Source organism: Neomonachus schauinslandi, chromosome 10 (assembly GCF_002201575.2).
Source record: "Neomonachus schauinslandi chromosome 10, ASM220157v2, whole genome shotgun sequence".
NCBI classification, from domain to species: domain Eukaryota; kingdom Metazoa; phylum Chordata; class Mammalia; order Carnivora; family Phocidae; genus Neomonachus; species Neomonachus schauinslandi.
Window position 1 is genome coordinate 48,210,371 of NC_058412.1, and position 27,775 is coordinate 48,238,145.

The 27,775-nt window shown below is 46.8% G+C and overlaps 1 protein-coding gene across 1 annotated transcript; it reads right to left on the reverse strand.

Annotated features, from left to right (window-relative positions):
• Positions 1-1,107: 1,107 nt before the first annotated feature.
• SEMA4F (ssemaphorin 4F) lies at positions 1,108-27,515 on the reverse strand. Its single transcript, XM_021699114.2, is given in 15 exon segments — positions 1,108-3,208; positions 3,210-3,457; positions 3,703-3,761; positions 7,278-7,438; positions 7,554-7,663; positions 7,805-8,027; positions 8,150-8,297; positions 8,514-8,692; positions 9,338-9,489; positions 9,588-9,707; positions 18,907-19,000; positions 23,656-23,754; positions 23,988-24,047; positions 24,700-24,851; positions 27,285-27,515. Coding segments are annotated over 15 exon segments (2,313 nt in total). The 5' UTR covers positions 27,430-27,515; the 3' UTR covers positions 1,108-2,845.
• Positions 27,516-27,775: the final 260 nt, after the last annotated feature.

Here is a 27,775-nt window from a genome sequence, read left to right on the forward strand (position 1 = left end):
ATGGAAAGATCCCCTTCCTGCCATCACTGAGCCACCAGTGAACTTGCAGGACTGCCGGGGGAAATGGGAGGGTGCCTGAGAAAGGAATTGAGTCAGCCTCCTGCTGGGTTAGGGCCAGTGGAGTGCTGGAGCTCACTTGGCTTGTAAGAGTCAACAGCCAGCATCCCTCTCTGGCTCTTTCAGTAAGGCCATGTGGGTAGCAGCAGACCACCGGTTAGGGGCAAGCCAAGAGTCACATTGTATGGGCCAGGGGCCAGAGCCAAAAACAGAGGAGAATTGAAGAGTGAGGGCCAGAAAGTGTGCATTCTTTGGAATCAGGGGATAAATAAAAACACAAGGCCCAACCCTCCCCCTCCCCGTGGCTGCTTTAACGTGTGAAGCCAGGCAGGTCTCTGGCTGCCAGAATCCTTACAATTCTCCCTGCAGGAACCCTGCACCCTTCTTTAGCTCCCTTATCCACAGACAGATCTTCGCCGTTCTCACACACCTTCACAGGTAAAAGATCATGCAATCAGTTATTCACACTATTTCTTAGGGAGTTGGCTTTATATTCCTGTGCTACCCACTCACTTTGGGGGCTTGAACTTCACACCAACCAAGAAGTGGCTCTTTTTCCTTCATGCCTATCTCCCTCTTCCTCATTTCTTCCTACATTTCTCGTTTTCCTCCAACCAGAGCCACTATCCAAGGACCAAATGCCCCAAATCCACTGTGATCTGGTCCCTTTCCTCCTCACAGAGATCCCAGGCCCCTCTGACATCTCCTCACCTCTCTTCCTCCCCCAAAATGGAACAAACCCATAACCTCAAGAGAACAAAGTGAGGATAAACACAAGACTTCCTCCATTCTCATATAGGACTAAGAAGGTCACTAAGCTTAGGCACATCTGAGGATCACAAAAATCACAGGCCTAGCCTCCCAAAACCTGGACACCAGCAGCTAAGATCTGGCCAGAGAGGACCCAGGACAGGATGTCTGTGTGAGCCAATGATCCTCCTCCCACAGAATGGGGCTTACAGTGATTGCATGTGTCACAGTTATCATATGGTTCAGCTATAGGATTATGGCATCACAGGTCAATTTTTACAGTAACAACATCTACTGGTATAGATAGTGCTTTATTGTTTACATGTTTTCCCATTCAATCCTTGCAGCAACCCTGAGGTAGGTATTACTATCCCCACTTTACAGATGAGTAAACCAGTGTTCCTACATTAGATTACTTGCTGAAAATCATACACCTATTAGTGGCAAAGCCACTGGTAATTCCAAGCCCAAGGGGACTCTTTTGAATAGTTCACAGGCTGCTGCCAAGGAAAGTAGAGCTGAAAACTTCAACTGGGAAGGGCTGGATCATTCACTGGAGCTCAAGGGGGTCCCTTACCAGGGATGAACGAGGCACATACACAGGCCAAGGCCAGAACTGAGCAGGAGACGCCTAGATCATCTGGGAGCTGTGAAGCAGGAAGAAGTCTTTATGTTTGGTAGGAATTGATAGTATCTTCAAATACACGCAGAGCCCAGCTTCCAGAAACCGGAGAAACAAGAGGGCATCCAGCAGCTGTGAGTCCAGGGGCTGACCACAGGGAACGGATGGTGGGGCAGGAAGAACTGCCGTGGCACTCCCTCAGCTTGACCACTGGGTGGCGACCTCGAGGCATGGTCCTTTAGCTTTGTTAAGGCCTTGAGAAGCTGATGAAAGCCATACCCACCCACCCCACCCCCCATAAAAATACAGACACACATGTACAGACAACATTTTGCATACGATTTCAGGGAGTCCACGGACCCCAGGTGGAGAACTTCTGACTTAGGGCAAGGGTGTCAACCTGAGTAAAGTCACTGATACAAACCTATTTTTATGCAACTTGTATTTCCTATGACTGTTCCCCTTTTGTTGTCCCTTAATACTTAGAATGTTGTGAAGTTTTTTTAACGGGAGCCGAAGAAGGGGGGTCCAGCCTATACTCCAGCCAGAGAAAGAACAGCTGTGTGTGGCAGTGGTGGCAGCCAGGAGGCAAAAACAAAGAAAATGATGGGGTCATGTGTACCGCTGTCCCTCCCACCCAAAAGGTCACTTTGGGGGTTTTTCCTCTACTCAAGAGAAGGGTTGTGGGAGGTGATGGGGACGGGGTGGTGGTTTGTTTCCTTTTAGAAAGGAAAACCATTCCTTCACTGGCTACAGGGTCTGAAGTTCTGCAGGCAATGCCTCATTCCCATCTTCCCCCGTCTGACCCCCCAGGGGTACATCCAAGCACCGGGCCTGACCCCCAGGGGTACACCAGAGCACTGGCCCAGTCATGCATGCACGTGTGGCGAAGCCTCCCACAAACACCTGCATATTGACACACACTCTTTCATGGAAGAAGGGCAACTAACTGGGTTGGGGGACATCTCAGGGCAGAGATTTCATGTTGCAACACGGGGATCATGCACTCCCCACAGAGAATCCGATAAACTAAGAGAATGAACAGAAGGACTTAATGCACACTAGCCCCCCACCACCTCTAGTGCTCTTCCTTCCGGCCAGGGCCCACCAGAAGGCAAAGTCAGAGCTATGTCCTGTACCCCATCCCCGAAGAGAGGACACCAAGGCTGAAGGGGTAGCGGTTCAGAGGGCAGAGGTGGGAAAAGTCCTGATTCACTGGAGACAGCAGCTCTGGTCTCTCGTGGGAATCAGGAAATCAAGCACAGGCTTGGCCCCGAGCCCAGCCAGGCCCCAAGAGGGCAGACGCAAAGACCAAAGAGAACTCAGAGCCCATGACCGTCTTCCAGGCCCAGTACCCCCAGCATCTCGATGGTCATCCCCCTCCAACGGTCACCCGTGCACTAGTGGTCACTTGCCCTAGATGGACGTTTCATCACATGTGGCTAGAGGAGCCCCAGTAAGCCGAATGTGGGCTGGGCTCGGGCAAGGATCGAGCAGGAAGGGTGGAGGGAAGCCACCAAAGCCACTGCCCCTCTTGGCCAGGGCCAGGGGCAGCCGTTCATCTTCAGGAGAAGGTGAGGGAGGGTCCTGGCTGTAGCTCGTGGTCCCAGACGGTGGGGCCCCTAGGTCCAAGCCCACCTTGTCTCTAGCCAGAAGTTCCCTCTGTCGCCGTCGCTGCTGACGCCGACCGATCAGAAGGAGAGTCAGGGATGCTGCAAGAACCCCCAGGAGAAAGCCGGCCAGTCCAGCCCCCACTGTGTGGGCCTGACTTGGGGGGGGCCCGCTGGCTGCCCCACACCAAGCTGTAAGCAGCTACCACACGGGCCGCCCCCCCCTCCTGACATTCGCAGGCATAAGCACCCATGGCGCCTGGGGTTACCATCACCTCTAGCCCATCCCGCCGAGGGGTAAGTGCAGTCACTCCACTGGGCTGGTGCCACACACAGGACGCCCATGCTGAACTTGGGGAACATGGCAAGACCACATGTGCCGCTGTAGCCACGGGAACTTCAAACACTACTGGGCGTTCTGCAGAGAGAGAGCAAAGACATGAAAGGTGGTAATGCTACCAGCTGGGATGTAATGCAGCGAACTATAGCATGATATCAGACACAAGAAGGAGCCATGGGGACAGAGATAAAACAGATTCCCAAAGACAGTAAGACCACGGGTCACTGGTTGCCATACCTTCCAATTTTTAAAGTGGGTCCCAAACGGACAGCGTTCTAGACCCTTTCACCCACTCCACCCACATTCCCCTAAACCATACAGACCTCCAGGCTCTTTGGGACACAAAGAAGAGACATCTGCTGACTCTATGTCTTGGACCAGCCTGTAGAGAAGAGAATACTTGGTAAATCCAGTGTCAACATCCCCTTCTACTTTGCTCGGCACCAAAGAACATTTAGTAATGTAATGGGATCACAGCTCCCATTTCATAAATACTCCTGAAACTATCAGTCAACATTCTCTTCATCAATAAAATTTCCCCCAATACCCCTTTTGCTCCTCATGACACTTGCCATGTCAAATTCTACACATATTTCCAGCAGACCACAGAGAATTAAATTAGCAGTAAGTCTGTTGGAAAGGTGTTTGGAGGATGCTTTAAAAAAACGCATATGAATGTTCCATGAAATGTATCTAGGTATCCACAACCACAAGATTTCTCGGAGGGGGGGTACATAAAAACTACAGTTAACTTGTTTTCTATTAAGAAAGAAAACTTCTTTTCTATAAAAGTGAATCAAAATTCTGTGAGGGAGATGACTCTTTGTTTCATAAAAGCGGCTCACCTTTATGTAGGAACTTTCTCTCTCCAACACCTATTGATGTCTATTAGCCTCAAATGGATCTGTTTCAAACAACACAATCCTGGTTCTTCCAGGATATGCATGGACTGTGCCTGACACAGGGACAGCAGGACAGACTGTTCACCCTAAAGTCCCTGTCACCACTCCCCAGAGGGAGACCTCCACCAAGCTATCTCCACTGATCTGAACACACAAAAGTCTCAACCAAAGATAGACTCTATTTGAGTGTGAATTCCTTGCACATGAATTAAGGCCCCTGAAATGAGCTCCAAGACTGGTATGAATACATTACAGTCTCCTGGATAAAACCAAGGTCACTTAGTCTGGCTGAGAGTGGGGAACATGGGAAGGCCATTTGAGCAGCTATAGCCATAGGAACTCCAGAGTCTGTTTTTCTCGCTCATATGAATTGAGGTGTGGAGGATAGAGTGCATAGAAGTACCAACATGGTGGGGCACCTGGGTGGCTCAGTCGGTTGTGTATCTGACTCTTGATATTGGCTCAGGTCATGATCTCAGACTCCTGGGATGGAGCCCCACCCACCTCGCCTCAGGCTCTGCACTTAGCAGGGAGTCTGCTTCTCTCCTTCTTCCTCTCCCTTTGCCCCTCACCCCACTCATGTGCCCATGCTCTCTCACTCTCACTCTCAAATAAGTAAATCTTTAAAAAAAAAAAAAGAAGTACCAACTTGGTAATTTCTTGTATTACCAAGAAATATACTAGCATATACACATACCCCACACCCCACACATACATATATCTTAAAAGGCTCTTAAGTACACAGGATACCCAAGAATAATGATATTCTTATTTTAATGGGTATTAAAACAATAAAGTACTTGCCTTGTCTTAGACATTTAAAAGTTCTCCCAAGAGAAACTACCAGATCAACATTCTTAATGAAAAACTGATTCCCAAAACAAATACATTTACTTCTAAAATACTGGTAACCTTATGGTTCAGTAATATATACAAATATATTATAAATTAACTGGGCTTCAAAATAGGAAATCTCAAAGTCAGTTTGAAAAAATATTTTCCAAGCAATCGATTAAAAATGTCTCATTAAAGGGAATCTCACCTAAAACTTAAAAGACTTAAGAAACACCAATCAATTTCAATCGATGGACACTATTTGGATCCTAACTTAAGCAACTATCTTGAAGTATACCCAATTGAGATAACTGGAACATTGATTGGATGTCTCATGATATTAAGTTTATGGTATAATAATGATAATATGGTTTTGTCTTATTTTTAATTCCATCTGTGTTAAAGGTATATACTGCAAGATTTATGGATAAAGTGATAAGATGTTTGGGATCTGCTATAAAATAACTGGGAGTGAGCGAAGGTGTTGGTGAAGCAAGATTGGTCAGGAGTTGCTAGTTGTGAAGCTGAGCAAGAGATGATAGGAATTCATTGTATTATTCTACTTTTGAATGTTTGAAATTCCTTATAATAAAATGTTTTTTAACCAAGTCCTTATAGGAGGGGCACCCGGGTGGCTCAGTCGGTTAACCATCTGACTTCAGCTCAGGTCATGATCCCAGGCCCTTGGGATAGAGCCCCGTGGAGGGCTCTACACTCAGTGGGGAGTCTGATTGTCCTTCTGTCCCTCCCTCCTCTCATGTTCTCTCTCTCAAATAATAAATAAAATCTTTTTAAAAATTTAAAAAGAAAAAAGAGAGAGGGAGAGTCCTTACCTGGTAGAGAAACATATTGAAATATTTCAGATGAATATGATGTCAGGGATTTGCTTCAATGTGATATATAATTTTAAGCTAGCCGCTGAGGGGAAAAGAGATGGTTGGATCCCCCAGTGGTCAAAAGGAAACCAATTAAGAGGTTGCCAGAGTAATCTGGTCAAGAAGCGATGATGGCTTGCACTAGGGTGAGAGCAGCAGAGAAGGGGGGAAGTGGCTGTGGACTGAGGTTATGACAGATGGAGCTAGAGTCAGTACTAACTGCACGACAGCACAGGCAATTCTGGCTTGGATGGAGGTCCCTTTTTTGCAATGATGAAAACCACAGGAAGAGCATGTGAAGGAAAGAGGAAACAATGGTGCACGCTAAGACTTGCTCAGCTTGAGTTGCTTGTGAAGGGAATATCAGGTAGGCGGTGAGATAGGGAATCCCACAGTTCAACTAAAGACACATCATTGGTGGTCAGCGGCACTCAGCTGGTGTTGAAGATAATGGGAGAGTGTGTGGAAGTGTAAAGAGAAGGACTGAACAAACCCTGAGGAATACCAACATTCAGAAGTGGGATGGAAAAGGAGTCAGTAAGGGAGACAGACTGGTGGGGGGAGGAAGAAATCCAGGAGAATGCAGAGTCAGAGAAGGCAAGAGGCTCCAGTATCTCAAGTTAGCAGGGAGCAGTCAACGCTGCAAACACTTCTGAGAGCTCTTGTAAAATGAAAACTGAGAAGTGTGGGCAACCTGGAGGTCAGTCACACGGTCAGAGCAGGTCCAGCAGAGACGCAAGGACATTGATGAGGCAGCACCAGATGGACAGACACACGAGACAGTATGCACTGACAGACGGACGCACAGTGACACAGACAGAATACACACACACACAGGTAGGGCAGCATTAACAGAGAGACATTTTTTTTTTTAAGTAGCTCCACATGGGGGCGCCTGGGTGGCTCAATCGGTTAAGTGTCCAACTTGATTTCGGCTCAGGTCATCGTCTCAGGGTTGTGAGCTCCAGCCCCGTATCAGCCCTGCACTGAGCGTGGAGCCTGCTTGGGATTCTCTCTCTCCCTCTCCCTCTGCCCCTCCCCCACCCCTCGCCCCCCACTCACGCTCTCTAAAATAAAATTAAAGTAAAATAAATAAAATAAAATAAAATAAAAATAAAGTAGGCTCCATGCCCAACATGGGGCCTGAACTCATGACCCTGAGATCAAGAGTCACACGTTCTACCAACTGAGGAGCCAGGTACCCCAAGAGATGAGAAACGGACACAAACATGTGGATGGGCCGGTGCCCTGAGACAGGAGGCAAGAGACCGGCGCAGCGACACTCACCCGCCATGCTCCCCAGCATGGGCCACACATGCATCCAGCCGGAAGCTCCAGGCACAGACAGGGTCTTGGGCCAGAATGCACTCTGAGCAGCTCTGGAGACGGCCACAGTTGGTTGTGCTCACTTGTGTCACCTCGGTACGGGAGCCCACCAGGAGCCAGCTCTACAGAAAGAGAGTGAGGGAAGAAGAATACGCTGGATCTCCCAGGCCTCAGGGTAACAAACTAGCTCTGGACTCAGATGTATCCCCACCAGATTCCCCCAAATCTATAACTCACTTGATACAATTTCATACTCTCAACTGGCTGTGGCCCCGGGAATAAGGCCAGATCCTCCAGGACGCTGAGCTGGGCTCCAATCCGCACTGCTCGGTGGAGGTGTCCATCCTCTAGGAAGCAGACAAGTGGTAAGACATAATGACAGAACTGTACCTGTGCCTGGGGACTCTGACACCTGTACGTAGGGGACCCACTCTGTGACAGGAGCATGTGTGCACTGGATGGGCAACTCGCTGAACTATTGAACATACCTGTCCCCAGGTAGAGCACATCATACTCTTTCCCTGAAAGGCTGGTCACCCTGTGGGCCACAACTCTGAGATAGGCTGTGTCTGTAGTGACGAGCAGGGGATGGTCATCGGTTGGAAACACTGGCCTGTCCATAAGGGGGTGGTCCCGGATGAAGGTGAGCACACGATCAGGCAGGGAGAGTGATGAGCCAAACTGCTGGAGCTTCATGTTGTTGGTGATGCACTAGAGGAAACACAGGATGGGTGACAGTTTCCCAGGGGCCAGGAAGTGTCCGTGATGCTTAGTTGGGCCCTTTCTCTCCTGCGGCCATGCAGGCGTGAAGTGAGGAAATTCACCCCCCTCACCTCTCCAGGCCTGGGCTGGGGTACATCGTTGTCCATGACAGGAAGTCCCCTGTTGCAGTCATGTTTCAGCTCTCTGAAGGGACCACTCAGCACTGTCCGAATGTCCTGTGGTCGGAAGGCACAGACAGCAGAGATGGCCGCCCCCTCCCTGTAAGAGTCACAGGTTGGAGCCAGATATTTGGAGGGAACTAGGGAACAGCAACTCATCCCCGTCAAATGAGAGGACCCATGAGAAATGCAAAGGGAGCCATGCAGCCTGCTCCAGGGAGAGCCCACCCCCTCTGGAGCAGACAGCACTGACGCTGCACCTGTCCCCCATGTATCTCCCACCCTGTAACTCTTTCCCACACCAGACCCCCCTCACCACTGGGAGGAAAAGATGCCGTAAAAGATGGGGGTCTCCGATCCATGCTCAGGTCGGAGAATAGCCACGTCCTGCAGGACGCTGGAGGCCCGGCCATGCTCAGGCCCTGGACATAGCAGGTCAGCCTTCAGAAATGTCGTCCATCTGTGCTGGAGGGTCTTCCGGCCCCCAAGGTCCCCCTGGGGTGACAAGCACATGGGAAGTTCTCTTTAGAACAACAACATTGTGGGAGGCATGAGGACACCAATATGTTTCCCCGTCTTCAGGGCAGACACAGACAGACGGGAAGACAGATGCACAGAAATGCAAGGATGGAGATACAGAATACTGCAGGGGATAAGGAGATCTGGGGCTGGATGGGGTCACAGTAACAATGACGGTGACTGAGTTCATTGCGCACTTATGAAATACCGCCCTACACGCTTTCCATAAGTCACCTCATTAAGTCCTCAAAACAACACTTACAGCTAGAGATCATTAATATCCTCATCTCACAGAGGAGGTTAAAAGATGCTAAAGAACCTGCCCAGAGTCACAGAGGCAAGAACTGGTGGAGCCAGGACTTGAACCTAGGACTAGCTCTCAACAGTCCCTGCCTTTGACCTCTCCACTAGTCCACCTCCTGGGGACAATGTGTCATAAGGGTAATTATGGGGGTGAAAGGCCAGAGCCCTTTCCCCACACTCCCCAAGCTCCCAGAAAAGAAGTCAAGGCAGAGGGAAAAAGGAGACAGAGGAGAGATGCAAAGACAGAGGCCCAGAAAGGCAAAGACAGGACAGGCAGAGCAGAAGAGGACAGGCAGACAGAAGGGACAGTGGTCTCACCGCACACACACGGGCCACCCGTGGGACCTTAATGCGCTCATATGAGTCAAATGCTCGGGAAGTCTCCGTAAAGAAGAAGTAGATCTCATCATCTCCGTCTTCATCCCCCCACTCGGCTGGGCTCAAGGCCACGGCTGCAGCAAAGGCTGGGGCTGGGGAGACCAGTGGCCTCAGATAACACAGATGCAGCCTGGGGCCACCCGGCCTCAGCCAGCTCTGTCCCCCAGAGCACCCTTCCCCCTCTCCCCACCGTTAAGCCAGGACGGCAAGGTCTCTGTCCGAATCCAGTCCTCGGCGCGACCCACAGCCCGGGAGATTATCGGCTCCGTCCCCAAGTAGTTTCTCACAGTGGCGACATAGAGGACCCCCCCTGCAGGGCGACAGGGAGGAGACGGGCTGTCAGAGACGACTGAGGGGAGCAAAGGGGGTTGCAGGCAGAGCAGGGGATGACGCGGGGGCAGGAACCCACAGGAGCTGAGTGCCCACTGCATGGCAGGCACCGCCAAGCACCTGACAGGGAGCATCTCACTTACAATCAACGTAGACACAAAGGGCTCCAGCATAGAACAGGCCACCCACGTTAAGGGAGAACTGCCGGCATGCTAACGTGCAGGAAGGAAGAATAAGGGCTGCCCTTGTGAAAATTAGGCTTTTTTTGTCTGTTGGCTTGTTTCTTGTCATTGTTGTTTTAGGGCCACCTCTATCCCCTACTGTACTGATTACACCGTGACTCTCCAGGAAGGGGGTTCGCTTCTCAGCATACCCCGGTCTTACTTCTGCTCTCCCACTCCGGTCCATGTCTGAGGGAACTGGTGCTCTTTCTGACTGGGGGGTGGACACTGCTCTGGAACAAGTCACAGCTTTAGGGTATACCATCATCAATTGGGGAATTGATCAAAACACAGATTCCTGGGCCCACGGCCCAGCAACTCTCACCCAGCAGAGTTAGGGGATGGCCCAAGAACTAAGTCTCAAACAAGCAGTAAGAGTGACCCTCATGTGGGTGATTCAGGACCTCACTTGGAGGAACACCAGCCTGGGGGATTAATGAATGCTGCATAGGCAGCTTGAGGAAGCAATGAGGAGGCAGAGCCTCCCTCCTGGTACAGCACAGGGGCAGAGGTGCTCTAGGGATGGTGGGGACTGGAGAAGAGAGAAGTCCCAGACAACCGGCAGGAAGGGGAGGTACGGCTCTGTGGGAGGAATCTGACAACCACAGCCACCCCGTAACACAGACAAGGGCTCAGACACGCCTCGGAGAAAATTACTCAGGGGTAACAGAAGGTCATGAGCCCCCCGGAGGAATTCTGAGTATCCCAGGAACTCTGGAGAGAACAGAGTGGCATTCCTCCACCACCTACTATGTCCGAGCTACTGTGCCACGTGCTAAGCACATCACTGCCTCCAAGAGCCCCCATTCGAGTCTGGAAGACAAACGTGTGCTCAGATACCAGGAAACATGGACTAGCAGATGTGTGTGGGAGCACAGAGGAGAACCCACCCACATACAACCGGGGGGAACAGCATCCAAGAGGTGACAACTGAGCCAGGTCAGAGAAAGGAGCAATTTGCCAGGGGGAGGGCTTCAGAGAGGAAGACGAGCAGGTGGAGAAGAGAGGAGCCATGTTCGGGGACATGGGGCACTCCCTGTGGCCACAGCTCTGGCACAGGGGACTGCTGGGCTAGTGAGCAGAGACGGAGCTGGAGGTGAAAAGGTGGGCACCCAACTGTGAAGAGTCTGCTCTGCCGTGCCACGGAGTGTGGACTTTATCCTACAGGTAAGATCTGCAGATCTTCTTGAGGAAGACAGTGACATGATCAGTTTGGGGTTTTAAGAAGATAATGCTAGTTATAAGGCCATTCACACAATCCAGGCAAGAGTGGAGGTCGGAACTTAGGTAGCAGCAGAGGGAATAAAAGGGCTGGCGGAAAAAGAAAAGAAAAGAAAAGGAAGGGAGGGAGGAAAAATAAAAGGACTGGATTGGGGGATATTTCTGAGGCAGAAACAAAAACAAGATGTGAAAATTAACTGAATATGAGATGTGAAAGAATGGAATAAAATAATGTCTTTTAAGGTCTCTAGCTTGTAAGATGGGTGACAGCAGAGGGTGACACTGTGAGCAAAGCCAGGAAATGATAGCAGAAGGCCCATAAAGGAGGTAGCTGGGACGTCAGATGTGGAATGTGCTAAGGTTGAAGTCCCTTCAGGACATCTGGTTGGAGACAATGGAAGGCAATCAGACAAAAGGGCCCAGGCAACAGGGCCAGTCAGGCAACTTGGGAGTCAGGCTTAAGCCACGCCATGAATGTGATAGCCAGGGAGAAAGAGGAAGTGAGAAAAAGGTCCCTGGGAATACCACCATTTAAGGGGAGAGGCTACTGAAGACAACTAGAAAAATCAAGTCAGAGAGGCTAGAGAAGCAAGAGAGACGTGTGCTGGGAGGCGGTGCAGGGGAGGCCCAGCAGGAGCCACGGGGACTCAGGCATCTTGAAGGAAGCAGGAGAGTAGAGCCACTTTGGGGGAAGCACGATCATCCTGGGGTCACAGATGCTTGAGCAAAGTTGCTTGTCTCAGGTACTGGAAAAATAACCACTATTTTAAAAAATACTTCATACAAAGCAAAAAAGGGTCAGAAAGCCTCTGAGGGCAGCAGCAGAGGGTTAGAAATGCTCTTGTGGGGTGGGGAGGGGAGACTATTCTACCCCTGGAGACTGTGAAAAGAATCCAAGTGTTCTGGAGCTCGGAAGGCCTGGCTTTGGACCCTAAATACTTATAAGTAGTATGATCTGGGCAAATTAGCTTCAGGTACCTCAAACATAGAATGGAGATAATACCACCCTCCACTCGGAGCAGGGCTGAGGGTTAAATGCGATACAAACACAGAACCCACGTAGGGCCTGGCGCATGGCAGCCATTCAATGCATGTGAGTTGAGGCTCCTTATGAAACCTCAGGGACCACAGGCTTGAGTTGTTGCCAGAAGATAGGGGGAGGGTGGGCTATAAAATGTCACCCCATTCCCTCCCAGAGTACTTCAGGAAGGAGAAAACCAGGTTAAGGGCAGGGCATAGTCTGATAGCACATGGAGCAGCAAATGAGCCAACCCTCTGTACTTCCAAGGCAGGGGGAAAAGTTGATACAGAAGCCAGAGTTACAATGAAAAATCTCCCTACGAGCATTATACACAAAACACTCTAAAACCAAAACTCGGCAGAAGCTGTGTCAATGGACACCCTGAGAATGGAGAGAGATCTGTGGAGGAGACAGTTACGAATATTTGGGAGCATGACTTGGTAGTGGGAGGGGGGAGCAACAAATAAATATTTTGTAAGGACCCAGCAGTGGATGGAGGTAAAAGGTCCCAAAAGTTTCTAAGGGATCAATGGGGGCAGACAGCAACTCCGGAGCCTAGAATTGCTGAAGAGTACACTCACTCGGAGTGAAAGAGCAGGTCACTGACACTAAGGGACAGCGGGAGGGGTCAGACACTTTGGGGGGAAGTAGTAGGGTTCCAGGTATTCCAGGAGTACCAACGGGCTTGCAAAACACACACGCGCGCGTGCACATGCACGCACCCCAAGAAGGAACAGCAGCATCACAGCCACGAGGACAGGAGGACACAGGATCACCACATGTCCTAGATTCTCCAGGACAGCATCAATTTCAAATATTATGTTGCATTGCTCACATAATGAAATACCCCTGTGTGTGCAATCGTCGGCAAGTCAGTACTGAATGAATCAATTCAGTAAACATTAAAACACACATTTGCTATTGGCAAAAGATGACTTGCAAAAGAGAATGATGCCCACAGTGCTGAATTCAGTGATCACACTGGTTAGAAAAAACACACCAGGTATAGTACAACCCTATTTTAAAAAAAATATGTATATGACTGCAGACATAGGAAAGATTGGAAGGAGCTACAACTCTACAGTGTTAATGACACATTTCTGATTAATGGAATTACAATGATTTTCATTTTCTCCTTTCTACTTTTTTGTACTCACTGAATGTTTGTTGTAGTTACCATCTTTTAAAAGCTTTTATAACCCCCCCCCCAATTAAGGTATTTTTCATTTTGGAAATATCGAGGAAAAAAAAAAAAAGACTGAAATCCACAAAAGATGAAGAATCACAACCAAAGAAAAATCACAATTCTGTGTGGAAATAGATCTCTCGTCGCCCAAGTGTAAAGCCTGTGACGTAGTCTTCCCAGACGTGTCAGCAACCCAACGCTGACAGCCTTGCATACTCCACAGTAGTATTTCACTCCACCCCGGGGTTCCAATTTTTCACTCTGGTATCAAAACGGTCACTTCTAAAGAAGATAGGAATAATCATTCATTAGCTTTAAAAAAAAAAAAAAAGGATTTTAAACATGCCCTGGCCTTCCTTCCTCCATCCCCTTTTCTTCACACAGTCAGAGCTTTGCAGGATAGATAGCTCCTAGCCTAATATTCTCCATTTCCTTATTTAAAGATTAGGCCAGCTAGATACTTTTTTTTTTTTATATAACAGCCTATGATGAGGACATAATTAGATAGCTGGAGATGCAGTGTTTATTTTACCATTTCCTCTGTTGATCACTTATGATTTCCAACTGTCTTGTTTCAGTGTGTGAATGCTAGTCTTGGGGCAAACATTCCTGAATTTAAGAGGTAGGTTTGACCCCAAAATGCCAGCAGCACCCAGTACATCTGGGACATTTGCAATGCCTCTTGTCAGATGCAGTAATCGCAAGATGCAATGAGATCAAACAGAGAAGATAAAATACAGGATAGATTCCTTAAGAGAAAGAACAAATACTCCCTCCTTCTGCTCTTCTCGATAAAAGCCCTATTTGTTATAGGATGTTGGTAGGGAGAACCGAAGATGACTGACTGCTGTCTCCAACTGGGTTACTTGGGAGAGTAACAGCACTGTGCACTCAGAGGAGGGGACACTGGTGGTGGAGCAGGGTTGGGGGAGGTGAGTGAGGATGATGAGCTTGGTTTGGGACATGCTGATATTGAGATTTCTGTGGGATATCTATGTGGAGATATCTGGAAGGCAGCTGGATATGTGGTCTGTAGCCCCAGATAATGTCTGGGAGGCATCAGAATGCAGTAGAAACAAATCTGTGAGGCTGGTTGAGACCACAACCACATAGAATGAGAAGAGAACAGGACCTTGAGAGGGGGTCCAAGGAACCCCAACCTTGAAAGGATGAGTGGGAGACAAAGACCCTCCAAAGGAGACAGAAGGAATTGCCAGTGTTCTTAGGCTAATGTGAACATTATTGTCAAAATATCTGCATTTTTCCAAATTGGAACAGTGCAAAAAGAGACACTGAGAAAATTCTGTTAATTTTATCTAAGTGCAGTAAAAATAAATTTCATATTTGAAGACAAGATTTCTGAGGCTTTTTCCTAAATAAATGCAAGTACCAATAAACACACGGAAAGTTTTTCAACCTCACTAATGGAGATGCAAGCAAAAAAAAAAAAAAAAAACAAAACCTTTACACCCTTTGGCCCAGCAATTCTACTTTCTGGATTGACTCATATGCGATTAATTAGATTCATGTAAGGGATTTACATAAACATTTATGCGAAAGGATTTCTTCTGCATTATTTATAAAAGCAATAATTTATTTTACACTTTGAATGTATAATTATATGGGAATAGACTGTGCTAATTCAAGTGATGGAAGAGTATGCAATCACTAAAAATCATGTTTTGAATAATTAATTCTATGAGAAAATGTTCAGTATACAATATTAAGTGAAATATGTATGATAATTCCAATGTATTACAAATATGCACACAAACACAGTAGAAGAAAATAGTCAAAAATAGTAATAGTGGCTACCTGGTGATGACTGAATTACAATTAGCTTTTCACTTCCTTCATTATATGTTTCTATATTTTCTCAATTACCCACAATGCACACTGTAATTTTTATAATTTAAAATAAGAAATGCTCCTGCTATTACATTCTAATAATATTTGCATTACTAAAAGCTCTTCTTTTTATTTCAAAATAGCTCTATAATCCTCAAGGACATTTTTACAAATCCTAACTAGGAATTTAAGTTCTAGTTCTTACATAATGTTGTCACTATTTTCTATACTGCTATTTTCTTTCTTTTTTTTTTTTTAAGATTTTATTTATTTATTTGACAGAGAGACAGCGAGAGAGGGAGAGAACACAAGCAGGGGGAGTGGGAGAGGGAGAGGCAGGCTTCCCATGGAGCAGGAAGCCTGATGCGGGGCTCAATCCCAGGACCCTGGGATCATGACCTAAGCCGAAGGCAGACGCTTAACTACTGAGCCACGCAGGCGCCCCAATTTTCTATGCTGCTATTTTCAAAACAAAGGGGCAGCAGGGCATAATAGATCAACATTGAAAGCTCCAACTGAATACTGGCACATATGTCAAGTTTAAAGAAATTTAAATTATAGCCCTATAAAGTACGAACTTCAGAGGAAAATGTATAATATTGGTATTGACTGCAATTTGGATCGAAGACAGAAAGAGACATGGAGAAGCCAGCCATTCTAAATAGTTAGAAAGTGACTTCTGATCATTTCCATCAATTATCAGATGAAAGGCAACTTGAATTTCATTATCTGGAAAAAAAAGAAACTTGAAATCCTTTTGAAAAATGTCTTTCCTTTTTGAAAATGTTCTTTGTCATACAATGATCTTATTTATGAAATTTGTGTTCTTAAACCACACGAATTCACAGCAAGTGAATTCACTTGCTGACTGGAACACAGAGAGATTACATGCAGAAGGTTGAGTAAAAATATTATTACTTGAAACAAAGAAAGTCAAAGTAATCAATTAACCTTAGATTGTTGTAATTAAGAAGTCATTTTGTTGATAAAAAAATTATGTAGAATCAAGAAACAGCTGCTAAAACTGATAAATCTTTCTTAATGACCCAATGACTGGTTCAGAGTTTTGCCACAGATGTTTGATAAAAAGCCAAGAAAATTATAGACTAAACTGTTTTATGCAAACATGTATGACTATAAACAAGGTTTCATCAATTTCAATTGCAGATGAATGATAAAAAGGACAAATCTTGTATTTACTAGATTTCTAGTTTATGTTCATTTTTTTTTTTTTTAAGATTTTATTTACTTATTTGACAGAGAGAGAGACAGCGAGAGAGGGAACACAAGCAAGGGGAGTGGGAGAGGGAGACGCAGGCTCCTGGCTGAGCAGGGAGCCCGATGTGGGGCTCGATCCCAGGACCCTGGGATCATAATCTGAGCCGAAGGCAGACACTCAATGACTGAGCCACCCAGGCGCCCATGTTCATCTTCAAAAACTCTGTTATTTTATTACTTTTCAGAAAAGGGAAGTCATTAACTCTATGACTAAGACTGATTTAATTTGTATAGCTAGCTTTTAAGACTTTTCCTATAAAGCCATGAGTAAGAAAAAAAATTTCACTGTTAGATCTTGTGTCCCAAACTTTGTTTTTCATAAAATGTAGTCCAAAAGAATGGGTAAAAATTAATTTTACAATAATGAACAGCAAAAGTCAGTAAAGAAAGAAAAAGCAGTACGATGAATGCTGCGGAGTCTACTGATTAGCTAATTGGGAAAAACAAATTTACATCTCCATCTCATGCCATTCATCAAAGTAAGTTCCAAACAGATCAAAGAGTTAAACGTTTGGGGGGAAAAACTTGTAAGAAGAAAAATTTTTATCTGCTCTCTAACTGAAGAAGGATTTAGCTTAAAGACATACATAACCACAAAGGAAAAGATATAGATTGGAACACATATCCCACCTGGTAACTGGCCCAAGAATATGAGCAGAGGATTTACCGAAGAAGAAACAAAAATGAGTACGAAAATATGAAAAATGTTTAACTACCTAATATTCAAAGAAATACAAATTAAAACAAGGTGCTATTTTTTAGCCTCAAACTAGCAAAGATTTTTCAAAATGACAACAATACTATTCTAGTGAAATTTATGTGAGAAAAAAGGAAAACACTTTCATTCCTGCTGATTTAGGGTGTAAACTGGTACCACTCTTTCTAAAAACTCAATTAGCAACAAATAATGAGCCATAAAATGTTCACACCCTTTGATATAGTAATCCATTTCCAGGAATCTTGAGACAATCTAAAATGAGGATAAAAACGTACACACAAAAGTGTTCATTACAGTGTTACGGGACTAGCAAAAACTTTGAGGTAAATTAAATAAACCTGGAAATCAAATAAACTTATATAAATAACTTGAGACTGCTTAATTAAATTATGGTATGCTCACAGGATGGGTAGCATATTATCAAAAATTTTCTTCACAAAAAAATTTTAAATTGGTGGTGCCTGGGTGGCTCAGTCAGTTAAGCATCTGCCTTCGGCTCAGGTCATGATCCCGCAGTCCTGGGATAGAGCCCCGTATCGGGCTCCCTGTTCAGCGAGGGGAGTGTGCTTCTCTCTCTCTCTCTCTCTCTCTCCCTCTACCCCTCCCTCTGCTCCTGCTCTCTCTCTCAAATAAAATCTTTTTTAAAATTTTTAAATTGTATAGAAATGCCTATGATAAAAAGTTACATGACAAAATTCAAAATTAAATCCATGTGGCATGACATTTAAAAGTTTTACAATATACACACCCTCATAAAATTTCTATTAACCTGCTCGTTTTATACTATTGTGAGAAAATGGCTGGACTCTCTGAATTTGAAGGGTGGACCTAAAAGACAGGCTCCGTGCCACACAAATAATTCACTTTGCGGCTGCTGAAGGATTCTGCTGAAGGATTCTGAAGTCATTCTCCAGAAAAGATTTGGGCATCAACTGTGATTGAACCATTGCACACTTGAACTATATACAGCTTGGTCAAAGGAAGTAAGAGCAGGAATTTATTTAACAGTCATTACTGATTCCTCTGAGCAACAAAGGACCGGTCAGCAAAATTTATATGTATGAGTGCAGATGCAAGTGCCCACACACATTTACTTAAAAAGCTAGAAAGAAATATCCCACAATATTGGCAGTGGTTTTCTGATATTCTAGAACTGTGCAAAGATGGTAGACACTAGACACTCAAATTCCTTCCTCCAGTCAAACTAGTCACGTGGTCCAAGGGCTCAAGAGCCACGTGTAAGTAGTGGCTATCATTTTAGACAGCAGAGACAGAACATTTCTATTGTCCCACAAAGTACCTTTGGACAGCACTATTCTACAAGATTTCTGATGTTCTTCTCCATACTTTTTCCAAATGTGTTACAATATGCTCTGTAGTAGATTCCTCTTATAAACGGGGGCGGGGTGGGAGGGAACACCATGAGAAAAGAAAATGAGGTTAACAGAGCAAACACTCACGCTAGAGGTGCAGAGGATGCATACTCTAGAGAAAACCCGGGGAAGAATCTGGGGAAAAGCAGGAGGACACAGGCACTGTGGGAAGAACAGGAAGGGCTAGAAAGAGACATGGGAATAATAGGCATTGCAAGGAAAGGAAAGAAAGGACACAGAAATTCCAACAGCAGGGGTGGGGAAGGAGGCAATTATAGCAAAGAGCCACAGGTTCTGGGCTCTCCCCACTCACCAGCCATTACAGCTGCTGACCGCTGAGCTGGCTCAAAAGGACATTTCCCCCGGCCATTCTCAAGTCTTTCAACCTGCTGGAAACTGGACACATCCTACAGACCAGAAGGGGGCAATTGGTTTAGGGTCATGAAGAGGCTCATGGTGAGAATTACAAAGATGGTCAGATGAAGGAAACGCCCAATTTCCATTCATCTCCCATTCATCCGCTACCATCCCCATAACTCCCAGTCTGCTGTTCCTGATTCCCCCACCTATTCTGGCATTTCCCATCTCTGCCATCCCCCTTTTCATCAGTTTATTCCTCTTTCCTCCATTCCCCTAGTACCAACACCCACATGCCCTGCTGAAGGAAACCCGCAGATGGCCCTAGAAGACACGAAGAGGCCGAGAGGCAGATCTTTCCTCCGAAATGCTAGGGTTTGCAACTGGCTGGGGACTATATGACAGGACAAGGAGGATGAAGGGAAGAGAGGAGGCGTCCTGAGGAAGGGTAAAAAAGAGTGCAGATCATCTGAAGCTCAGGGGCTTAGAAAGAGGGGCCGTCCTCCCCCTACTCTTACTCCAAGGATGAAGGACAGGACCAGAGTCAAGGATACATAGAAAGGGGGTAGAGAATCTGCAAAGTTAGCAAAGATCTGAAACTCAGATCAGAATTTGAGGATTTGGCAAGTAACTGCCTTCTTCATTCAGGGACCACAGCAGGACTGACCTGGACAGGAGGCAAGAGATGTAGGAGTCCACCAGGGCCAGCCAGAAGTTACCTTACCTGAGCATCCAGCACTAAGACAGCCTTCAAAATAACATCTAAAAATGGAAACCAGGGATGACTTCAACCGGAGACTGGCAGGGAAATTAACTGTGGCTGGTTAGGAATCAAAGTTATGGCATGAAGAGCCAGACACAATACCTCTAGTTCACTAGGGGGGGGCATATGGTGTTCCTGGAGCCTAATTACACCGATGGTGGTTGCAGTAGCCACATAGATATATATCCCCTGAGTATAGGTATACTATGGGTCCATTCTGACTGCTCATCTATTAACTATAGTCAGGAAATAAGGTTTTGTTTTACCAAGAGAGCCTTGAACAAGGCCTGTTAAGATGTGATCTGAGGTCCCCAAAAAGGGAACACTGGGTTAAGAGAGTCTTCTGGAATGAGGGACCCTACAGGGGCACAACCGTCTCACCTGTGTGGAAGTGGGAGCAGCCTAGCCTGAGAAAAGAGATGGATGACAGTTCAGTGAGAGATGACCAAGATGTCTGGGAACTTTGAACAAAGGTTAATACATGTTGTGGTGGCTCTTCCTACCTCTCACCTGAACTACAGCAGTAACCTCCTCCTCTCCACACTGCCTAGCCTTGCCCCCAATTTGCTCTGCAGATTAATATTCCTACAATATCAGTCACTGCCTTGATAAATTTTTGAGCAAGAGAGTAACAAAATGGCTCACGATTGCCTAGAATACAAACCTGTTAGCCCAAATTACTTCCTTTCTAATACTGCTCAAAATGAACACTTTCTTCCAACCAGACCTGGATGCTTGTTATTCCCAGAAAACAGATCATGCTTTCCCATCCCTGTGCCTAAGACTACTCCCTCAACGTTTCACCAAGGACTCCTTTTCTCAGTGTTCAACCTCCTAATCTTTATGAGGCATCTGATATTTTTGATTCACTCCCTCCTTCAAATATTCTGTCTTGATTCTCTTGGAAGTCTACCATCCTCCCCCTACCTAATTATTGCTTCTCTATCTCCTTTGGTTGCTTCTATTTTCCTTTCTAGCCCCTAACTGTGTAAGGATCTATCCTTAGTCCTTGTCATATATACTTCAATGATCTCACTCGTTCTTACATTTCCAGTTAGACTTCCTATGCAAATTATTCCCCAAATTCTCTGAAAGTCTGATGCCTTCCAATCTCTGGTCTGTGTTTGGACTTGGCTGCTGGACTTCCTCACAGAGATGGCCTATCAGCCCCTTAAAACTCAGTATGCAAAACGAGTCTTCATCCAGTTTCCCCAAATGGCATCACTGTATTATGTAGGTTTATAATTTTTGAGCAAGTGAGGCTCCTATTAACTAGATAGGTTATGATTACTGTTTTGTCGAAATGACATTTAATTAGGGTCTGAAGGGGGTAAGACTAGTCCACTACAGTCTCTGTCTGAATGTTGAGATTCCTCATTGTATCATCAGTTGTGGTGAAGGCAAGTCCCTCCAGCTGAAAGACAGAGAGCTAGGCAGGAAGGCTCTCACTGAGCTGTAGGGTTGGAATCCATCCTTTGGCTTTGGCCAAGAAGAGTACAAGACAGACAAAGGACCTTCCCCAGGTGGTTAGGGGGGAAAAAAAGAAAGATGGTCCCTGTCACATGAAACAGGACAAATGTCACAAGACACTGAAACCAGATATGGTCTTCTGTGCTGCAGGCTGGACTAGAAGATCAGGGTTGTGGGGCAGAACCAGACACAGCTGGATTTAAATCTTGGCTCTACCTCTGCCAGCTACATAATATTGGACATGGTACCTAACTTTCTGGAACTTCCATTCCCTTGCTTGTAAAATGGATATAAATAATACCTAAATATCACAGTGGGGTGCTAAGAACTAAACTCAATCTCGAATGTAAAGTCCCTAGTACCCACGCCTGGGACAGAGTACATCTTCAACTGAATGGGAAGTCTTGTCATTGCTATTGTTAAGTCTAGCATTTTTCTCTGGGTTAACTGCTAGGACTCCCTCAACAAAGCAAACTAAAATATTTTCCTCCAACGTCCAATGAGCTATCACTGAATGGCAGCACTCCACATTGTCAGAGCTGGTGGGTCCAGTGCTTGAATTGCCTTTTGTAGGAACCTTTGTTTCTCTGAGCAATCAACTCTGAGTGAGTTGCTGTGTCTGGATCAGCTAGTCAAAGCTCTCACATAATAGTTATACATGGTCTCCAAGTCATCAGTCTGGGACATGAGAGGTTCGGCACTAAGGATAAGGCAAGAATTTGCTTAAACAGACAGGAGTTGCTAGGTAGCAGGATCAAACAGTAAAGGCTTGAGAGCACTGAAGAAGTCTAGAGGGCAGTCTTAGTATATGGCCTGAAGAGTTAACACAGCTGATTTTGGGGGCAGGGGGGTGTGCCCTATATTCTCCTACAAACAAGCCTTGACCAAAGGATGGTTCTTCATTTCGTACACCTGCTAGATAGGAGAGTTCAGAGAAGGAGCTAAAAGTCATGGGAGTAAAAAGGCAGACCCCTCGCTTCCCTCTGGTTGCTGATTTTTCTCAGGAATGGATAGGAGTCCAATCCTGACAGGATGTACAGAACATTTTGTGTCTGTAGAATATAACAACCATTAGGGTCCCCTCACAGAGCCAAGGAAGAATAGAAGGCTCTAGGAGACTAACTTGAAGTGATCATGTTGTCTATAAGCCATGGCACCGGTATTCATACCCATGGGTTCCCCAAGTGTGTGCAGACTGGAAAAAGACCTATATGGCAATGGTAGTTCTACCACTACTTTCCGAGCTTTGTGAGAACTGTAAGGAAACCAAACCTTCAACATCACCTGATGGCTTATAGAGATTTTCAATACCACCCTGAAACCTTCCCAAGAAAAGGAAGCTATCCACACCTTGATGGAAAGTCTTTCATCCACATTATGAAAAAGACTCAACAAAAAACCAACCAATCTCAGGGACAGCCCAGAGGGACTGACTAGGACAACAAAGCATATACAATTATAGCATTCAAAGCCAGAGATATGAGCATCTCTTCAACAAGGAGGGGTTTGGACATACACACTGATGAGATCTGGGTGGCAAGCAGTACTCCAGTTTGCAGAAGGTGCAAGTCAAAATCTGTGGTTAAGAATCAGGGCCAGGAAAGGGAGTCATTGCACTCCTCCTATTGCTCCTTGGAGCAGAAAAGGAAGCCACTGAATACAAAGAACATGGGAGGCTTCTGACTCATCCTAGATTCTTGTCACAAGTGTGTACTGGCAGAGGACCAGTGACTGACTATTGGATAACTGATGGGAAAAGCTGAGAGTTCAAAAACATTAAGACCTTCCTGAGATGCCACCAGTCCCATTAACTCCAGAAGCCATGACTGGCCTAGAGATGATCAGGAGTATACACATCCCAAGCCTGCCTGAGTGTGAGGGTGGAGATGCCCAGGGCTCCAGCAGCAATGAACAAGACCTGGAAGAAAAGGTGACTGACAGAGTGCCCACTTTGAAGGCAAGATCCAAGTACTATATTAGTGGGCAGTGACCTCAGAAGCCGTGAGAGCAGAGGGTCACAGCTCACACAGAATGAAGTTGGCAGTGGACGTGGAAGAAGGGGGTCACATGCTGTGGGAGACAGTCACATGCTGTGGGAGGAAGAAGCAGGCATGGATTGTGCTGATTAAGAAATGGACCTAGGCTGCCTAGACAAAGAATACACCGAGCAAAGGAAACAGGAATTACTGGCCTCTAAAGTCTCTCCTGGATTTATCCTCTCCCAGGTCTAGCTAGCGTCTCTAACTCCCTTCACCGTCCCTCTTCTCTCTTTACACTCTGTATACCTCACCTTCCACAGACAACCTCCCTCCCCCTCCCTTTCCTACCCCCCCTTCTGTGGCAGACAAATGCTCCACCCTGTGAGGACATCCCTCACCCCCAATGTGTATCATGCACAAGTGTGGCCTTAAGCATGCCCCCCATCATGGTCACTCACAGAAGACCCTTCCCATCCTCCCACCCATCACTCACAATAACCCCGCACTTCGGATCAAAAGCGAAGGTGCCACAAGTGAGGAGGTGAGAGGCATTGGCAATGGCGAGAATCTGGACAAAATTGTGACATTCGTCCTGGGGGTCAGAGATGGTTAGAGAGAATCAGAAGCAGCAGGTACAAGGAAAGGTAGGGTAGTGTCAGGACAGTTAGACGCAGCTCTGGGATCAGAGATGACAGGTAATGACATGGTGTTAAGAGTCCCTGCCTGGGCCCACTGGGATGGGAGCACTGCAGGGGACAGACACAGAGTCAGGGCTGGAACTAGGTCTCAACTGACACTCAGGATAGGGACAAGAGTCACACCTACCTCCTTCTTGCCTTTCTTCCTACAGTTCTGTCTGTGGGCCTCAGGTACCATCCAGTCAATCTGAGAAAGGAGGAATAATTGTTTCTCCCAGATCGTCCCCAAATTCCTCCCAAGTCAGGGTAGTTAAAACAGTTCCATGACCTTCATCAATTTGAGAACTGCAGAGCCCCCCACCCCCACCCCAACCACCACCAATCAGAGCATTGTTTTTCAAACTGGATGTCTCCACCCATTAATGAGTAATGAAATCAATTGCTTTTATTTTTAATGAAATAGGATATATCAGAATGTATCACACATAGGAGAGTAGATACTGTTTCAAGAAAGGGTTCTTCCAATACACACTTCCTGTCCTAGGTCAAAATGTATCAAATATTTCTTACTAAGGGGTGGTCAAAAAAGTTTAAAAGCTACTGCCCTAAAGAAATGTGATTCTAATGATTCCTCTGCCCACTGTGACCTGAAACCTGGTCACTGTGGCCTCCTCCCTATCATGAACCTCCCTCATAGCCTCCCCAGTCACCATGACCACCACCCCATCACCCTTAGCAAAGATAATGAATATTCTTTCTATGTTTGTTTTCACCAACACTCCCCCTCCCACCCCCACCCTGTTACATATTTGGTTATTATGAACACCCCCCCACACCAATCCCATAAAACTATGTATCTAATCACATGCTCTGGAGTCCTCCCCACTTCCATCTCTCACCCTGCGGGGTCTCTCCCCTGAGAAGGGCAGGGATAAAGCGAAGATGGTGTCCCGGGCACCAACATAAAGTGTATGGGAAGCAGGATCCACAAGGAGGACAGAGTAATTGTATGTCTGCGGGGCAGTGAACCGCGTGAGATAGGAGTCAGCCTCTGGCAGGAAGAGAGGGTGAGAGGAGAGAGTGATATCAGCCATTGCTTCATAAGGGTTGGGTCCACAAGGGCAAAGCCCAAGGGCTCAATTTCTGTTTTCTTCCAAGTACTATTTATTTAGCAGCCATGAGGGTGAAAAACAGAGCTTTGACAGGCCAACCATCTAACCTCCCCAAAGAGAGAGAACTGATGAGGCCAGAATATTTAGCACACAATGCAGTCAAGTATGCTTCTTCTATAAAAATAGAACATTTTATTAAAATAACAGCATAAATATTAAATCTGTAATTTTTATTCATAGCAATATGATACATAATTTGAAAATACCTATAGAAGGTACAAGTAGTTTCCTCTCTAAATTTCTTTTTTTTTTTAATCACTACTTATTAGTAACTTCTTACTTAGAAGGGGAACAATTCACTCTCTTCACCAACACTTTAGGAGACTATCCCCTGTCTCTCCCACCGCTCTTGTCCTCCCCAACCCCACCCCATTTCCACCCAAAGAGTTGGCAAGAGTATGTCCTTTGGAAACGGATCAGCCCGAGTTTAAATGTGGCTCTTTCACTTACCAGCTCTATGATCTTGAGTAAGTTACTTGCCCTGAGCATCACTTTCCTCATCTGTAAACACCAACAACCAGGCTTGTTGACAGAATTAAATGAGGTAACATATGTGGAAGCAACTGACATGTACTACATGTTTCAAAATGGCTCCTTTCTTTCTTTCTTAGGCATGTGCTCCATATGGGCCAAATCTAAACTTCATATCATCATTCAAAACTCTATTTAAAGATTATGACAGGGTGCCTGGGTGGCTCAGTTGGTTAAGCAATTGCCTTCGCCTCAGGTCATGATCCCAGAGTCCTGGGATCGAGTCCCACATCGGGCTCTCAGCTCATCGGGGAGCCTGCTTCTCCCTCTGACCCTCTCCCCTTTCATGCTGTTTCTCTCTCTCTCTAATAAATAAAATCTTTAAAAAAAAATAAATATTATGACAAATAAGTTAGCATGAATTTACGTTCTTAGCTCACTCTGGGGCCCCTATCCCTGCACCAACACAGCTCTGGTCTACCTGCTTCATCTGCTCAGCCACCCTCAAGACAGGCAGAATGGCTCCAAGCCATTCATTCCCAGTTGTGCTGATGTATGGGGCCCCACTCACCCCATCCTCCCACAAACTCATGTCTATGCTGTACCTGCCTATTCTCTCATGTTCATTATAAGCCCTGGAATACCCAACCTCCCTTCATCCCCCGCTCTGTTTCACCTTGCTATCTAGACTTCTCTGAATTTCTGGTTATCAACCCAGGCAGGCAACCTCAATTCTATTTTGTGGCTATTGCCCCAGCACAAACAAACCCCAGTCTCTGACCACAACTTTGTCTTCTGGATTCGTAGCAACCCTACATGTCACTAGTCTGAGGTTTAGACTCTATATTACTATTACCCACTTGTCAGGTTTTGCCAACAGGTTGTCCTCTCAGCTTCACTGGTTCTCTCTGCACAAGGTGCTAACACTCATTGTCCACTGAGAAGAAAACAAGGTCAGTGGCCATGCTCATGCCCACCTCAGGAGACAGTACTGAAGTGTGAATCACTCCAATGACCATTTTTAACCTTGTGGCATCTCCTGGCTTCTTCCACGTCTTTTGAAAGGACCAAATCTCCTTCCTCCCTTTTTTTTTTTCCTTCTGAAGATTTTAGAAATCATTTAAACAGAATTTTAAATCAACTCAGTCAACGGTTTCTCAACACTCAACGTAGGGAACGTGTAGAGAGAACAGGCAATGCTGAGGAGTTAAGAGGGATCAGAGAATGGGAGTTGTGTCTGAGCTGGGAGAGGCCTGGGAAGTGAGTTAAGGAGAGGAGGGCTACCAGAAGGACAAAAAGCTTGCAGGGAGATATAAATGATGATAAGGGAATGAATTCGAGAAGTGGGCAGATGGAAATGCTGAGCTGGAGAAGGATGGGTGGCTGGAGAAGAATGAAAGGCCAATGAGTTTGGAAAAAGAACGGGTGTCAAGCTGGCGTGAGGGACACAGGTGTATGCCTGGGAAGACAATAAGGGAGAGAGAACTCCGAAATGGACGACCTCAGGAAACCCCCATCCCCTCCCTGGGCCTCAGTGTCCGCGTCTGCACGGTGAGGGGCTTAACCCTCCCGCGGTTCTGCGAGTAAGGGGCCGCGGGGGCCGCCTGGCCGCGTCTTGGGAGCCGAAGCGCGAGGCGGGAGAACGATGCGGTGGAGCAGCACCGCGTGGGGGTCCCGCCCTGGTCCTGACGGGGCGTGGGCGGCGCAGGACGCGATGCGCTGCGCCGAGGGGCCCCAGAGCGCCTGTCCTGGTCCGTAGGGAGGGTAGGTGGGTGCGGGCACCTGCAGGCGGGGCCTGGGCGCCGTGCGAAGGGCTGAGGGCGAGGGCGCCCACGCCTTACCGGAGATAGGAAGCGAGGTCCTGGGCACCGAGCGGGGGACGCGGCCGGATACCGGGCCGCTCAGCACCGCCAGCAGCAGCAGCGGGAAGGGCAAGACCGGAGGCGGCTGGGAGCCCAGGAGGGGCAGCGTGGCAGAAGTCAGCATCTTTGGCTCCGCCTGGCCGCTGGGTGGGGCGCGCCCTGCCACCTGCGCTCAAAGCCGCGGGGCCGCGGGCCTCGGCCCCACTCGGGTCTCCTCAGTCCGGTTCGGCCTGCGTCGGCCAGACGAGAACGCAACCTGGCTCCGCCCCTTCAAGAAAGGACTAATGGTCGAGCCGATTTCCTCTTCCAGCCAATCGAAGTTGGGTGGGGGCGGAGCTAAGGAGCGGAGACGCCCAACCCAGGTACAGGAGGAGTTAGACCTAGGTATAGGTAGGTGGGAGTTCTACTTCGGAATCAGGCTGGAGGTGTGGCTTCAGGTCTTCCCGTGTCGGGTTTACTCAGTCGGCTCC